At 48.8% G+C, this 14,982-nt stretch overlaps 3 protein-coding genes and 4 non-coding genes across 9 annotated transcripts in view; 4 read left to right on the plus strand and 3 right to left on the minus strand.

Annotated features, from left to right (window-relative positions):
- The window catches only part of Lpcat3 (lysophosphatidylcholine acyltransferase 3), a 41,487-nt gene extending 40,681 nt beyond the window's left edge, over nucleotides 1–806 (plus strand). The window contains exon 13 of one of the 2 annotated variants that reach the window (NM_001012189.1): nucleotides 429–806. The gene's annotated coding sequence lies outside the window, so the exon portion shown is untranslated. The remainder of the gene's footprint in view (nucleotides 1–428) is intronic. The other variant, XM_063286352.1, reaches the window with a different exon arrangement.
- Nucleotides 175–8,456, minus strand: Emg1 (EMG1 N1-specific pseudouridine methyltransferase). Its single transcript, NM_001107888.3, is given in 6 exon segments — nucleotides 175–1,270; nucleotides 1,577–1,726; nucleotides 1,797–1,855; nucleotides 2,182–2,323; nucleotides 2,412–2,513; nucleotides 8,159–8,456. Coding segments are annotated over 6 exon segments (735 nt in total). The 5' UTR covers nucleotides 8,327–8,456; the 3' UTR covers nucleotides 175–1,156.
- A 121-nt stretch (nucleotides 8,457–8,577) lies between these two features.
- Phb2 (prohibitin 2) lies at nucleotides 8,578–13,191 on the plus strand. 2 transcript variants are annotated; one of them, NM_001013035.1, is made up of 10 exons: nucleotides 8,578–8,830; nucleotides 8,981–9,065; nucleotides 9,338–9,417; nucleotides 10,242–10,426; nucleotides 11,037–11,166; nucleotides 11,283–11,386; nucleotides 11,800–11,877; nucleotides 12,179–12,255; nucleotides 12,650–12,655; nucleotides 12,833–13,184. In NM_001013035.1, exons 1-10 carry the CDS (start codon nucleotides 8,704–8,706, stop codon nucleotides 12,858–12,860), a joined length of 900 nt encoding a protein of 299 aa, NP_001013053.1. In that variant the 5' UTR covers nucleotides 8,578–8,703; the 3' UTR covers nucleotides 12,861–13,184. The 2 variants fall into 2 exon arrangements, with proteins under 2 accessions (NP_001013053.1, XP_063141471.1); XM_063285401.1 differs by having other exon boundaries at nucleotides 8,627–8,830; nucleotides 12,179–12,655; nucleotides 12,833–13,191.
- On the plus strand, nucleotides 11,455–11,715 carry LOC120102747 (small nucleolar RNA U89). Its single transcript, XR_005504338.1, has one exon. It is a non-coding gene; the product is annotated as a small nucleolar RNA U89 (small nucleolar RNA).
- A 963-nt stretch (nucleotides 13,192–14,154) lies between the features above and the next one.
- Nucleotides 14,155–14,248, minus strand: Mir141 (microRNA 141). The gene has a single exon (NR_031887.1). It is a non-coding gene; the product is annotated as a microRNA 141 (primary transcript).
- A 319-nt stretch (nucleotides 14,249–14,567) lies between these two features.
- On the plus strand, nucleotides 14,568–14,682 carry Mir3575 (microRNA 3575). Its single transcript, NR_037367.1, has one exon. It is a non-coding gene; the product is annotated as a microRNA 3575 (primary transcript).
- Nucleotides 14,595–14,663, minus strand: Mir200c (microRNA 200c). The gene has a single exon (NR_031915.1). It is a non-coding gene; the product is annotated as a microRNA 200c (primary transcript).
- Nucleotides 14,683–14,982: the final 300 nt, after the last annotated feature.

Here is a 14,982-nt window from a genome sequence, read left to right on the forward strand (position 1 = left end):
AGACAGTAGTCTACAGGCTGTAGGCAAGCTAGAGCAAACAGACAGTAGTCTACAGGCTGTAGGCTAGAACCACACACTAGAAGAAATACCACTGAAAACTCAGGTGGACTTCATTGGAGCTTGCCCTGAGGAAGTGCCCTGGGGGTTTTTGGGTTTGTCTGTTTGTTTTTTGGGTTTTTTGTTGTTGTTTTTTAAGATTTATTTATTTTATGTGTATGAGTACACTGTCACTTTCTTCAGCTACACAGAAGAGGGCATCAGATCTCATTACAGATGGTTGTGAGCCACCATGTAGTTGCTGGCAATTGAACTCGGGACCTTTAGAAGAGCAGTCAGTGCTCTTAACCGCTGAGCCAGCTCTCCAGCCCGTGGGTTCTACTTTCCTTGTTAGTAAGGACACCCTCCTGACCACACCCCTTGCCTTGTAGGTGGCCGAGAGCTGGACTGGTGCAGAAACTACTTGTCTCCCTTCTCACAGCACTCCTCACCCCGGAGCAGAGACACCAGGAGCTGGAAGTCACAGTACTCCCGGCTGTGCCTCTGCGACAGCCAAAGGGGAAGCTCTTGTGGGAGGAGCAAAGGGGCTGCACCCCCTTTGGACTCCCCCATGCACGTTGCCTTATCTCTCCCCTCTAGCCAGGAATCTGTTGTTTCTCTTCTGCCAATCTACTACGATTGTATATGTGCCGATACCGCCACCCCCCCATGGGGGGAGGGGAGGGTACAAGGCCCTGCCTGCTCCACTTTTTCTATCTTGGAACTATACCAGATAAAATCACTTCTGTTTGTTCAGTTTTTCACTGCTAGCATCCTAGACTGCTTTCTTTCATACATACTCTTCTGTGCTTGCGAAAGCTGAGGTCATCAGGGTCTCCTTGAGAGCCACAGAAATCTAGGAAATCAAAGTCTGGAATGCCTGAATCTAAGGCGAACAGTTTACACTACCATGTACTGCTGAGTTTAAGAAACCTCAAAACAATCAGGTCTGAAAAAAAAAAAAAAAAAAAAACTCTTTATAGGAAAAACAAAAAACAAATATACAGCATTGGCTCCCCACTCTGCCTTCTTGGTACAGAAGATTATCTTCCAGCAGATCTTAGGAGGCAACAGACAACGCCAAGAGTCCTTCCTGTCTGAGAGCCAGGCACTGCTGTTCTCAAATGACGCCCCATACTTCTTCAAAAGCTGTGGTAACTTTAGCACAGGTCAGCGCGGCAGAGAGTGGGTAGTTGCTGATGGACACCATCTTTTCTGTGTACTCCACACTGACCTGAGGAGAGAAGGATCTGGTCAGACGACTCTTACCTGCAGCAGGTTCAGGGTAGAAAACATGGGGGAGCCAATGTCTCAACAGCATGTCATTCCTAGCAAACCTCTACAAAAACTGGCTACCTTGTGTTAGAGCCAGGCGAGCCCTCAAAGAATGAATGCTGGGCAGGGATGCGGCTACCGCCTGTTTCACGCCCTGTACGTCCCAATTTGTAAGAACGGGGATTTTCAAAATGCCAACTGCTCGTGGAATCCTGCACTGAGCTTCTGCCTCACAAAGAACCTAAGTACAGAGCATAAACTGTACCTTGCCATGGGCAAAGGCCCCCACTACGAAAACAACTGGGTCACTACTGGGCACCAACTCTCGAATGTCACTGATGTCCTCAACAGAAAAGGAAGTGCCAATTTTCATACAGCCAACTGGGAAGTGGTCAGACACTGGATTCTTAATTACCTAAAGAAAAAAAAAAAAGTCAGCCCCAGAACCGGCCCCAGAACCCACCAAGAGGTTTCACCAGCTTTACCTTCAAAAGCTTCTGAGGGCCGTCAGCTGCTCGGACGCTCAGTTTGTGTAAAAGCTGAACTGGGGGGAAAACAGAGTTCAGAAGTGGGAAGACACTACATTCTTCTGCCCAGCGATCTAAGCTAAACACCCCTGGGGAAACTGGGCTGTTTTCCTCACATCACAACAGTTAAGTAAGTCACTAAGCCACTGACGGCTCACACAGCTTTACCCCTCACAGAAATTTAAGACAGCAGGGAAGCTGAATTTCTGCAAACCTGCAGAAATACCAGGACTCTGCCCTGGCAGTCACTCCCCAGCACTGAAGGACTGGGTGTGTGATCCTTCTGCTTCCTCCTCACTTTGCCAGTTCATTCAGAACTTAAGTCCTAACTAAGGCTTCTCACCCATGAGGCCACAAAATCGGTCAAAGGTCCTAGGAATCCGAGTCTGGGGGTTCACTTCAATGAGCACATTCTTCTGTGTGTGGATATAAACCTGGAGCAAGCCAGCTCGGTTCAGGGGGCTGTCCATAAGCATCAGCAAGCTCTGAGAAAGGGAGAGGGAACGGCACAGTGAAGCCCGAGACACAGCATTTGCTCAGAGGGTCATTCATTAGCTCTGCCCACACAAGTACCTGGTGGGTGATGTCTGGTCTGACTTCCCCTGGGTCCCGTCCATTCTTCAACAACATGGACTTGTGCTTGTCACAGTTGAGTAGCTCGTAAGTTTTCCCTACCTGCAGAACAGAACATGGTGAGAACAATGGGAATCCTATCATCTGGCCCACTCTAGAAACTAAGCCAGAAAGACTCAGCAGGGGCTAGAAAGCTTTCCAGAGGATTGCCATATATCTACATTTACACACTTGATGACTACCTTATACAATAAAGAAGAGGCACAAGTCAGTCCACATTTTGCTGTTAAGGCCTATGGCTATCAGGCAAGGTCACAGAAGCTCTAGAATCAGACAAGAGTTCATGAGCAAGACGAGTCTCAAAAGCAATATGTATGTGCTGAGGAAAATGCCAGCTTAGGATACACAAGACCCTGCTGCCTCAATCAAAACCTGATGAAAGCAAACCACTGAGAAAAGCAGGTGGACAGACAGCTCAGTGGCAGAGGGCTTGGCAGGGCCCTGACTTCAATCCCCGGCACTACAAAATGAACACGTGAAGAGTGGTAATAAAAAAGGAGAGGCACTGGAGGGCCAGGATTACACACGACATTGCCTTGTAACCCAAGCATCCGCACAAGTGAAGACCCAAAAGTCTGTGTCAGAAAAATGTGGCACCTGAAGTACTCTGTTAAGTTTATGTAGACCATAACAGCGAGTGAGGTCTGCTCAGGCCTACACTCTTGAGATAACTGTCATTGCAACTTCAAATTTCAAGGGACGTTAGAATGGTCAGTAAGACCAAGTCTAAACCTGACTAGATAGAAAGCTCACCAAACCTAAAGATCTGAGTTTAATTCCCAAGACTCACATGGTGAAAGGAAGGAAACCAAGTTGTCCTTTGACCTTCATACATGCCCAAACATACACACACACACACACACAAATATATATACTAATACACACACACACACACATATATATACACACACACACATACACACACACACACACACCACACAAAAGAACCCTGTAACATGGTCTTTGATACGGGTAACAGGTAAAGGCACTAGTTGCTAAGCCAACCTGACATCAATCCCAGAATGCACATGGTAGGAGACCCATCCCTACCGCCTCAGATTGTCAGTGAATGAACATACACATGTGCTGGAAGGTTTTTTAAGTTTATATACAAACAGGTTTTTGTTTTTTTAAGATTTATTTTATGTATATGAGTATACTTTGCTCTCTTCACACACACCAGAAGAGGGCATTTAGATCCCATTAACAATTAACAATGATTGTGAGCCACCATGTGGTTGCGGGGAATTGAACTCAGGACCTTTAGAAGAGCATCAGTGTTCTTAACCACTGAGCCATCTATTTTTCCAGCCCACAAACATGGGTTTTTAAAGTTTGTGTATCACTACAACTTTTCATGTCTAGAGACAAAGTGATAATACACTTTTCAAAATATTTGGGGGATGTACTTTTTGGGATTGACTGAATAGCTCAAACAATATCAGTGGTTAAGAGATATTATTCTTGCAAAGGACCAGGATTTGGTCTCTCAACATCCATGTCAGGTGGCCTATGACTCCATCTCCAAAGGAACTCTAGCCTCCAAGAGCAGCCAAACACATGTGGTACACACACATGCATAATTACAAATAAATACTGTCTGTATTCATTTAATCCTATGTGCATGTGTGCCTGCATGTATGTCTGCACTCTACGTATGTAGTGCCAGTGGAGGCTGAAAGAGGGCACTGGATCCCCTGGAACTGGAGTTACAGCTGTGAGCCTCCATGTGGGTGCTGGGAATTGAACCTGGTCCTCTGGAAGAGCAGCCAGTGCTCTTAACTAAGCCATCACTTCTCCAGCCCTGCATAAATCTTTAAAGTCAGAGTAGGTGCTGGTGCTGCTTGGTGGTTAAGAGCACTGTGCTTGTTCTTGCAGAGGCCAGGATGTAGTGCCCAGCATCCACATGGTAGATCCCGCCCACACAGAACTCAGCTCCAGACAATTGGGCTGCTCAGATACCTGCACACATGTGCACATGAGCTCACGCAGGCAGCGCATACACATAACTAAGGACGAATCTTAGAAGAATGCAGAGTAAAGCACACGACCAAAAACTTAAGTCCTTTGGACACTTAATTGTAAAAGACAAAGAACTTTTAGAATGATCCAATTTCAACCCATTAGTAAAAGTGGAGGTCCTGTGCTTTTAATTTTTTAAGATTTACCTAATTTTACATTATGAACATTACATGTATGAGCATTTAGTCTGTCTGTGTATATATGTATCATGTGCATGCCGGGTGTCTATATAAGTCAAGGGAAGACATCAGATGCTGTGGAACTGGAATGACATGGTTGTGGGCCAGCACACAGAAGGAACCACAAGAGAAGACACCAAAGCGCTGCACTTAGAGCAGGTGATGGTGGCTTGTGAAACCTGAGTTTGTGCACTGATCTGAAACCACAAACTGGAATGACCAGAACGAAACCATTGCCAGCAGTTCTCAACAGTTCTTAGAAGCTACTAAACAGACAGGACAAAGTTCGAAACCTCATACTTTGTCCTCACAGAAACGGCAAACAATCTCACGAATCTACAAACTGATGAACAGAAATTAACAGATGAACAGGAAATACACAGATGGCAGGCATCACTCCGCTGTCACCGCTATAATTCCACATCTGTGTGTGTGTGTGTGTGTGTGTGTGTGTGTGTGTGTGTGTGTGTGCGCACGTGCAAATGCCGCCTGCACATGTAGGTACAATGTGCTTACATGTGAAGGCCAGAGATTGATGTCTAGTGTCTTCCTCTATCACCCTCTTATGTTCTGACATAGAGTTCCTCACTGAACCTGAACTCACCAATTCAGCTAGACTGGCAGGCCGGCCATCAAGCTCTACAGACTCACTTGTCTCTCCAATGCCAGGGTTACAAACTGAGCTGGGCCCCTCTCTTCTTTCCTTTCTCAAACTCAGAGATCTACCTCCCCAACTGTCTCAAAGTGCTGGGATTAAAAGCATGCTTAGCATGGCCTGGGCTTTTTTTACATAGTTGCTGGGTTAGAACACAGGTCCCCATGTCTGTGGAGAGCATAGCCAGTACTCCACTAAGTCATCTTAGTCCACGATGTAGTGGTTCTTTAGGCTAAGCTCTAATAAATGAAGCAGCGCCTGGCTGTGGTGGCACTGGCCTTTAATTTGAGCAGAAGCAGGTGAATCTCTGAGTTCAAAGCCAACCTGGTCTGCAAAGCAAGTTCCAGAACAGCTAGGGCTGTTACACAGAGAAATCCTGTCTGGAGAAGAAAAGGATGCAGCATCACAAGTTGGATGTGGGAACTCACACCTGCACTTCAGCCTTTAGGAGCCCACCAAGTGCCAGGCCAGTATGAGGTACAGGGTGAGACCTTATCTCAAAGTAAAACAGAACAGCAGCAGATACTCAATATGAGCGGAACATGCTCTCTCCTGTGTCTGCTTCAGCAAAATGTTCCTTCACGAGTCTGTCTTAGGCTTTCACACCTGTATCCACTTTAATGAAACGTTCCTTCACATGTTTGCCTTGGCAAAACATCATTCAACCAACTTTCCAAATAACCCTTAAGTTTCCACTTGAGAAGATATATATGCCAGATTTATATGCAGCATATGTGTGTACACACATTGTTTTAATTTTATGGGTACAGGTGTCTTGCCTGTGTGTGTGTTTGTGCATCACACGGGTGCTGAGCCGGTGGAGGCCAAGGGGTCATCAGATCCCCTGGAACTGGACTGACAGACAACTGAGAGCCAGACTGTGGGTGCTGGGAACCAAACTGCAAGAGCAAGTTCTCCTAACCAATGTCTCTCCACCCATGGGCTAAGAGTTTTAATATAACTGTTTGAACTCTCAACAAGTAACCTGGAACAAGTGATATTAATTTCAAGTAGCAGACATTATCCTAAACACATACAGTACCTCCTTTACTCCTTCCAACATTACAGTTAAGTGAACTGATTTGCCTATGTCAGAAAAGTGGTGTACAGAAGGAATCTAGTGTACCTCCTTTCTGAAACATGGACACAGGAATGGTTTCCACATTTGCAAATTACCATTATCATGGGATTCCTAGTCCGATAATGTCCAAATTAACATTCAAAGAGTTGAAAAGCAGCTAGGTGTCGTGGTGCATGCCACTAATCCCAGCACTCAGGAGACAGAGACAGGCAGATAATCAGTGAGTTCCAGGCCAGCAGGAGCTACACAGTGAGACCCTGTCAACAAGAATAACAATAAGGGCTAGATAGATAAGCAGTTAACAGCACAGGCTGCTCTTCCAGAGGACCTGGGTTCGATTCTCAGCCCCAACATGGCAACTCACAACCGTCTGTAACTCCAGTTCCAGGGGATCTGGCATTCTACAGAGATATACATGCAAGCAAAACACCAATACACATAAATAAACCTTTAAACAATAATAATGATGATGACTGATGATAACCACTGAGGGAGGATTATATAAAAGCCTGTAGTTAGGTTGGAAATGACTATAGAAAATTTTAAATCTGATTAATTGATCACTTAATAAAAAATAGAAGGGGAGGGTACAGGAGAGATGGCTCAGTGGTTACACTGACTGCTCTTCCAGAGGTCCTGAGTTCAAATCCCAGCAACCACATGGTGGCTCACAACCATCTGTAATGGGATCTGATGCCCTCTTCTGGTGTGTCTGAAGATAGTTCCAGGGTACTCAGAAATAAGTCTAGGGGAAAAGAGTAGAAGGGGAAAACAGTTTTCTAGTTTAATAAAGTGTACATGAAGAACAAATGGAAATGACTCTCACCTCGGGTTCTCAGGTAACACTCTTAACCACCTTTACAGGACTGTCAATACAGCTCCTGTGTGGTTTGGTATACAACCACCTTACAAAGGGAGAGCAAACATGTTTTCTCACAGTCACTAGGAAAGGCTAAGGACCAAATTTAAATCCAGGTCAGGCCTGGCATGGTGAAACTCACCTATAAATATCCAAGTACTGAGGAGGTTGAAGGTGGAGAGTTCCAAGCCAACCTCGACTGCATTCCAAGACTTACAAAATACAACCATCCAGAGTGTGTGTGGGGTATGTGTGTATTGGGGGAAGGGGTTGGGGGATGACTTCTGGATCTAACCAATGAACAAGTTTAGCTCTGAAAGGTAAGACAAAAGAAAGAAGGAAGGAAGGAGGGGGCAAGAGAGATGGCACAGGGGTTATGACAAAGCCTTCTTGTACAGGACCCAAGTTAGCTTCCTAGCACCCACATGAGGTGGCTCACGGCCACATGGAGACTTGCATGCATAAGAAAGGGTAAAATAAGTATTTAAGGGGGTAAAAAAGCAAAGACGAAGGCTTTTTAAATAATCTGATCAGACACACTTCAAAATAGGTAAATATAAAACAAGCTGGCGGTCGAAAGCCTTTTAACAAAATAAAACATCAAATCCTTAGCAATAAAAGGCTGAGGAAGTCACTGGCCTTTAGAAATGTGGGAAACCTCAATGCTTCCCCCATTTTGCATTTTATATCACAGAGTCCCTGGTAAATTAACTAAAAGCTAAAATGAGAGTCAAGAGCAAAAGAAAACACTGCCAATCCAGGATGTCAACCGCCTGCAAAACTAGGTCATCCTTCAAAAGCAAATTTCACGGCTCCGTTTTTCCATTCATTCTGTGCCCCACAGAATCTGGTTCATCAATGGACTACCTCCGCATTCATGTTCAAAACTACCTTGACTGTCTCCAGACTGGCCCCTTCCAACACCACAATGAGCCTACGGCCTCCACACTTGCTTCCTGCCCCAAGCCGGGGTCTCTTAGGCGGCGCAGGGTCCCAGTCCTGTTCCTGCACTGAAAAACGCCGCTCACGAGGTTGGAAGCCACCACTGGTCGCAGCCATCTTGTAAGCAGACCGGAAGTTGCGCTAAGGTCCTTAAGTTAGAACTTCACGTCCGCCTCACTGCAAACTTCCTTCTAGCTGCCATTTTGAAAGAGGGCGCTTGAAAATGGCGATACCTGTACGGAAGCCTCTCTAAGAGGGCACACCTCCAAAGGGGGCGGGACTTCCGGATGCGCCATTACTGTGCGCGAGGTTTGGGTCCGACTAAGCAAACGGGGGCGGGTTCAGAGAGAACGCACTTCCGGTGCCCTTTCTCCCGCGAGCTCTAAGGCCTCCAATCCTCGTGTGCAAGGCGAGGTGTGTAAACTGGAGTGGGGTAGAAGCTGGCGGGCACCCCCTCCTGACCACTGGTGCCGCCGCCTTCAGGAGAATCAGACATGGCCCAGAACTTAAAGGACCTAGCGGGACGCCTGCCCTCCGGGCCTCGGGGCATGGGCACGGCGCTGAAGCTGCTGCTGGGGGCCGGGGCTGTGGCCTACGGCGTCCGTGAGTCCGTATTCACTGGTGAGCAACCTCCTTCCACTGACCGGACCTCGCGGTCTCCAGACCCACTGTCCTACCTCCCCCAAGTGTCCGCGCCTCCATGCTCCCTCATCCCTGTCCCGCCTGAGCCTGACCAGCAGCTTGTCCTGACTCCCACCCCTCTCTCCACAGTGGAAGGTGGTCACAGAGCCATCTTCTTTAATCGTATTGGTGGCGTACAACAGGACACAATCCTAGCCGAAGGCCTTCACTTCAGGTAATGGCGGGCAGAGCGAGCAGGCCCTGACCCTTCACCCTTGACGGCTGTAGCCAGACTTAACAACAGGATTCGATACTGCTTTTTCCCCTCCTCACTCCTTCTCGTAAGGACAGTGCCAGCATAAAAGGCTGTTCTCGACCTGGAAAAGAGAATCTCCCTGTCTGTGGTCATGGGGAGGAACAGGCCCAAGGACGAGTGGTGAGGGGAAACTGGTCAAAATCAATGAAACTGTAGTTTCCCAACTCCTGTCCCTGACCTCTCCTTTCCAGGATTCCCTGGTTCCAGTACCCCATCATCTATGACATTCGGGCCAGACCTCGAAAAATCTCCTCCCCCACAGGCTCCAAAGGTAATGTGGGCAACTGGGAGCTGCATGGCACGTGGGGAAAGACAGAAATGTAAAATGAGCCTGGCAAGGCTGCCAGAAATGGTAGTGTTTCTTAGGGCTTGTATTCTATGTCTGCAAAAGAGCCATGCCTCACGGTTCAAAACAATACATGTAAGTATGTGTGCACGTTTTAACGTTACCTTCTGCCTAGCATAAACGAAATGAGTTGCCTTTCTTCCTTGCTGCCTGGATCCAAGCCTTTTTTTAAGGCCTTTTTTCTGTTGACTTGTTGATTACATCCACAGTACACCTTGCTCTGGAGAAAGTGCCCCCACTCTTCACTAGCTGTTTCCTTGTAGACCACATTTAGAAGTCCTGCCTTTGAGATTCCCCAGGCCTCTGCCTCATTCCCATGTACACACTGAGGCAAGTAGCCCCCAGAAATGTGCTTCTTTGTGCTGTTTGCAGTGTATGTGGTTTATTCATTGGCCAAGCCACAGGCCTTGGAAATAAACAATAAACAGTTCACAGTTCTGGTTCTCCAGATGATTAGGGGGAAACCCAAAATTGTGCTGCTTGGTGAATCCACTTTGGAGGAGTAGCAAAAAAAAAAAAATTTTTTTAAAGCTGTATTAATGGAAGACCTGTAGAAAAGATTTCTCAGTAAACAAGGATCTGTCTCACCCGTGTTGTCCACATGTTCCTCGTTGACATGATCATCTTCCCAGTGGAGCTAGTCTGTACTGTGTAACATGGTGGGTAGCATGGTGGGTAGCACTCATAGGAAAAGATGCTGGGAAAGGGGGAATTTGGCCTTAACCGGCCACTGCTGACCTCTCCCTCAGACCTGCAGATGGTGAACATCTCCCTGCGTGTACTGTCTCGGCCCAATGCCCAGGAGCTCCCCAGCATGTACCAGCGCCTAGGCCTAGACTATGAGGAGCGAGTGCTGCCGTCCATTGTTAATGAGGTGCTCAAGAGTGTGGTGGCCAAGTTCAACGCCTCGCAGCTCATTACCCAGCGGGCTCAGGTCTGACCCCTGTCTCCTTGGTCAGGGTTACTGGGTACTAAATAAAAGGTGTTCCAGGATGGGGTGGAATGGATCTGTAGTCCAGTCGGTGAGTGCTTGCCTAGCGTGCACAAATCCTGGTTGTATTCCCAAGTGTCAAACCAGGCGTGGCGCATGCCTGTAATCCCAGCACTAGAGGTAGAAGTAGGAGGATCAGAAGTCTCAGGTTCTCCTTGCCTGCATGGCCAGTTGGACTGTGGGAAATAAGGAGACACCGCTGTAGAACCTGATAGCAGTGGACGTTAAGAAGGAAGCACAGGAGAGAACAATAGCTGTATACCCTTTCCCACGTCTCTAAAGGGCTTTCCTCGATTGACAGGGAGCTAAGGAGATGCATACATTGAAAAGAGGAGATTAGGACTCGGTGTGACACGGGACAGTCGTGACACCTGTCTGATGCTGCCCTGACTGTCACATGGAGAAAGGGAACCATGTTTTTCTAGTGAATGTTTAAGGATTTAGGTGATAGGTTTGGTGCCCATACTCAGGAGCTCTGGCGATCAGATAGTTACAGCAATGCCACCTTCCTTTCAGTTCAAACCAAACCTCCCCTCCCAACCCCTGCCCCCAGGTGTCTCTGTTGATCCGAAGAGAGCTGACAGAGCGTGCCAAGGACTTCAGCCTCATCCTGGACGATGTAGCTATCACAGAGCTAAGCTTCAGCCGAGAGTACACAGCTGCTGTAGAAGCCAAACAAGTGGGTAAGTCCATGGAGGCAGGCGAGGTCGGTGGGCTTCTGGAGACCGGAGAAGGGGGACCACATGTATGTGGGCTTCCTACACCTTACAGCTATAACATCAGTTCACTTATGCCACAGCCCAGCAGGAAGCCCAGAGGGCCCAGTTTTTGGTGGAGAAAGCAAAGCAGGAACAACGACAGAAGATTGTGCAGGCTGAGGGGGAGGCGGAGGCTGCTAAGATGATATCCTTCTGTTGCACAGAGCTTGGCCTCTCCCCTGGCACAACCTGTTTGCCATCTTGCACCATGGGCCGGTTGATGAGACTAAGGCGAATGCGACTTGGCCTACTGACTCTTGGCTTGGGGGTGGTGGGAGGACAGGACAACTAGTGAGATCTGGAATCTTGGCAGGGGCGCCAGAGGCCTGACTCCCTGCTGTAAGGCCAGATCAATAGCACTGCTGGCCTCACCTCTGTCAGCTGCCACCACAGCGCTGGCAGCATCCTGTAGGGAGGCCCACAGGAGGAGCCAAAGTGTGAGTAGCCATGTGAGCGCAGACCTCGAATCTGACAGCCCAAAGAGCTCTTGGCGGAGGGTGGGGGAGATTGTCACAGATGTAACCTGGCCCAGAAGAATCCTTAACCCTGTCTGCTCACCTTGGAGAAGCACTGAGCAAGAATCCTGGCTATATCAAGCTCCGAAAGATCCGGGCTGCCCAGAACATCTCTAAAACGGTGAGTGGAAGGCCTCACTGTGGAAGGGCTGCCGATCGAGATTGAAAGTGTTCAGCCACAGTCACACTGGCTTGAGTCTCTACCTAAACAGTGTCCTTGGGCACCCTTCCTCCTCCACTGACCCCGCAGTGCTCCCCAGGCTTTGTTTTTACGGTTGTTGCAGAACTGTGGCACCAAGGCTTTTTGCACCCTGATCTTTGTATTAGATCAGAAGCCAGCTCTGTTACTATGTCTTCCACTGGGTGGCCACTGAGTCACAATCTTGAAGCCTCTGCTAACTCATCCATTCCCTGTCCTGTAGATCGCCACATCACAGAACCGGATCTATCTCACAGCTGACAACCTTGTGCTGAATCTGCAGGATGAAAGCTTTACTCGGTAAGAGAGCCCACTGTACAGAGAGCGAAGCCCCTACGTCTGCTCCCCTGGACTCTGTCTAGATAGTCGCCAGGGCCCTTGACAGTTTCTCTGAACACTAGTCAGAGAAGTGGGTGTCTGGCTAGTTGGCAGTTCCTATCTTGCATCCTCTAGAGCTGATTTTATAAAGCAAAGCAGGACGTCTTATGGAAAGTCATTTTATTTATAAATGTTTAAGAAGTGCTGACTGATAGCCTCACGTGAGAACCTGTCCTGCCTTGCTGGTAATGAGCAGAAATGAAGAGCTGTCCTCGCTGGGGAGCAGAGGGGTCTAGAGCAGCTGGGGCCTGCAGCTGACTAATCACCTTTCTCTTCCCACATATTTCCTGCTCACTTCACGGCATGCTGGCTACAGGGGAAGGTAAGTGACTGCCTCCTTGCTATGGGGTCCTGGGGCCATCTGCTTCCTGGACCTGGCCCTACACTTCCCCTTTCTCCCCAGTCAGACCTTCATTTAGGAAGAAGGGGTGGTTTGAGGTGTTCTGCACCCCACACTTACGACATTGGTAATGTTATGAATGTTTCCTTTGTTCTACAGTGACAGCCTCATTAAGGGTAAGAAGTGAGTGTGGACATCAAGAACCCCACCACCAGAGAAGTTGGCACACTTCTCCAGTTTGGAGGGGCCAGCTAGGGGGTCAAGCATACCCCACCCTGACCCAAGCATCATGTGATGGATTCTTCTGTATCTGCTCTCTTGGATTAAGGAAGACTGAAGACCAACCCTTTCAGAGGGGTTTTCCTCCTTCTTGTATTGGCTGGGAAGGGGGGGGGACAGGAGACAGTGTGATTTCTCAGTGATTTCCTGTAGTGTTGTCCCTCTCCCTGAATGGGGGGAGATAACCACCATGCCAGGAAGTCTCAATAAAATTTTTATTACTTAAACTAAAGCCAAAAGGTTTGCGTCTAAGTTTCACACAGACAGTTGGTCACACATGCATCCTGGGTCTTTGCCAGTAGAGGGCACAAGCAGTCTAGCCTGTGGCAGTCTTGACTCTGCCGCTGCTGGGTCCTCAAAACAGGACCTAAGCTGGGAGCAGCCCATCTCAGAGGCCAAACTACACCCTTTACGCCACCCTCCAGGTCTACCAAACAAACCCACAGACTTAATAACATCTTTTTAAAAGATGGAGCAGCTGTGGCTTTGCTGAGCCAAACTAAAAACGTGATGACCCCAAGGGGAGCTGCTTCCTTGGTAACCAGCTTCTGAGCAGCTCCGGGAGACGGTGGTTCCTCCCCAGGGTTTCAGTGTTCCGAAGCCCAGTGTGCTGTTAGTCACCAGGTACGATGAGCTATCTGCACTGAAGTGTCTCCCTACGGAGGTGGCCTTCCCACCCCCACAGCCCTGGAGCCCAACTGAACAAGAGCCTGTTTTCCACAGATTACCTCTTCTGAAGACCCTGAGTCTCAAGTACTGGGGAAACCAAGCCATTGCTCATACAAGGCTCCCTAGAACCGTTGCTATCTTTTCCTTCTGGGTAGACAAGAAATGTGAACCATAAAACAACGAAATGTGGGAGAGGTGAACCTTAACTGGGCTAGAGGGGTTCAGATCCTTGGAGGAAGTAGTCTCTCCTGAGGTCTAGGCAACCTAAGATAGACAGGCCAATGAACCTGGATCAGTAACCCATGTTCCCCATTGATGTCCGCGTTCCCAGGGTGGAAAGACAATGCAAATGCCCGGGAACCAAATGTGTTTCCAAATCTTGCTGCTGCTCTGAAGGCAGCCATTTTGTCTCTTCCCCATTGTTCCCCTTTGCCAGGTGATTCACACACACCCCACATCCAGAAGGTTAAAGGTCAGAGGCTGTTGGTCTGGAGGCGTCGGTGGTCTTCAAGGCTCCAAGGTCACTGCTGAGGGAACTGACCCGGGGGCCATCTTTACCAGACAGTGTTAGGAGCTTCGTACTTCAACCATCCAACACTGCACTGGAAGATGGACTCAGAGTCAGCCAACATAAATTGATCTACCGCCGATCAAGCGCTAGAGGGATGCCGCTGCCGGCTGACTGACTGAGGCCCCTTGAGTGCGTAGACAATCCCAGGTCTAGGGTCTAGGCCAAGGTCTGCTTCTAGTAGGTTCTGGATCTACCAGATGACAAATCACACTGGGTTGGAGGAGGGGCTGGGGCCATTGTGTTCTTCCAGTGGGCAAGCAGCCAACTGGAGAGCCACTTCTGCAAGATCCTTAACTCGGAAGAAGGGGCTTTCAGTGTCTGTGTGGGAGGAGTGGGTTTGCTACCAGAGAAAGGGCCTAAAGCAAGGGACCGCCATGGACGCCGATGACACAGGGGCAGGGGCCTCCATCATTACCCGGCAGTATTAGAGACTCCCAACCAGCACCCAAACACTGCTGGGTAAGACGAGGGCCCCTACCCAACCAGTCCACCTTCAGGATCAGCCCTGGTAAAGCCCAAGCCCTGAGGAGAAGCGGCAGATCTCCTGCTCCCATCCCCCACCTCCGCGTCATTTGGGACACTTCCGGGAGAGCCTTGCTGCTCCCCACCAGGCGTACCCTGAGTTGCCGGTCACTAAGGCCAAAACCAGCTTCAGTAGCTCCCCAGCCTCTACTGTCGGCCCGCGAGCCAGACCCCTACCATTCCACGGCCTGTCCCTGCCTGCCCCCAACACACAAATTTCCTGCGTTCTACCGTTCCTAGCGCAGCCCCAGGACCCCCTTGATCGGTG

Source organism: Rattus norvegicus, chromosome 4 (assembly GCF_036323735.1).
Source record: "Rattus norvegicus strain BN/NHsdMcwi chromosome 4, GRCr8, whole genome shotgun sequence".
NCBI classification, from domain to species: domain Eukaryota; kingdom Metazoa; phylum Chordata; class Mammalia; order Rodentia; family Muridae; genus Rattus; species Rattus norvegicus.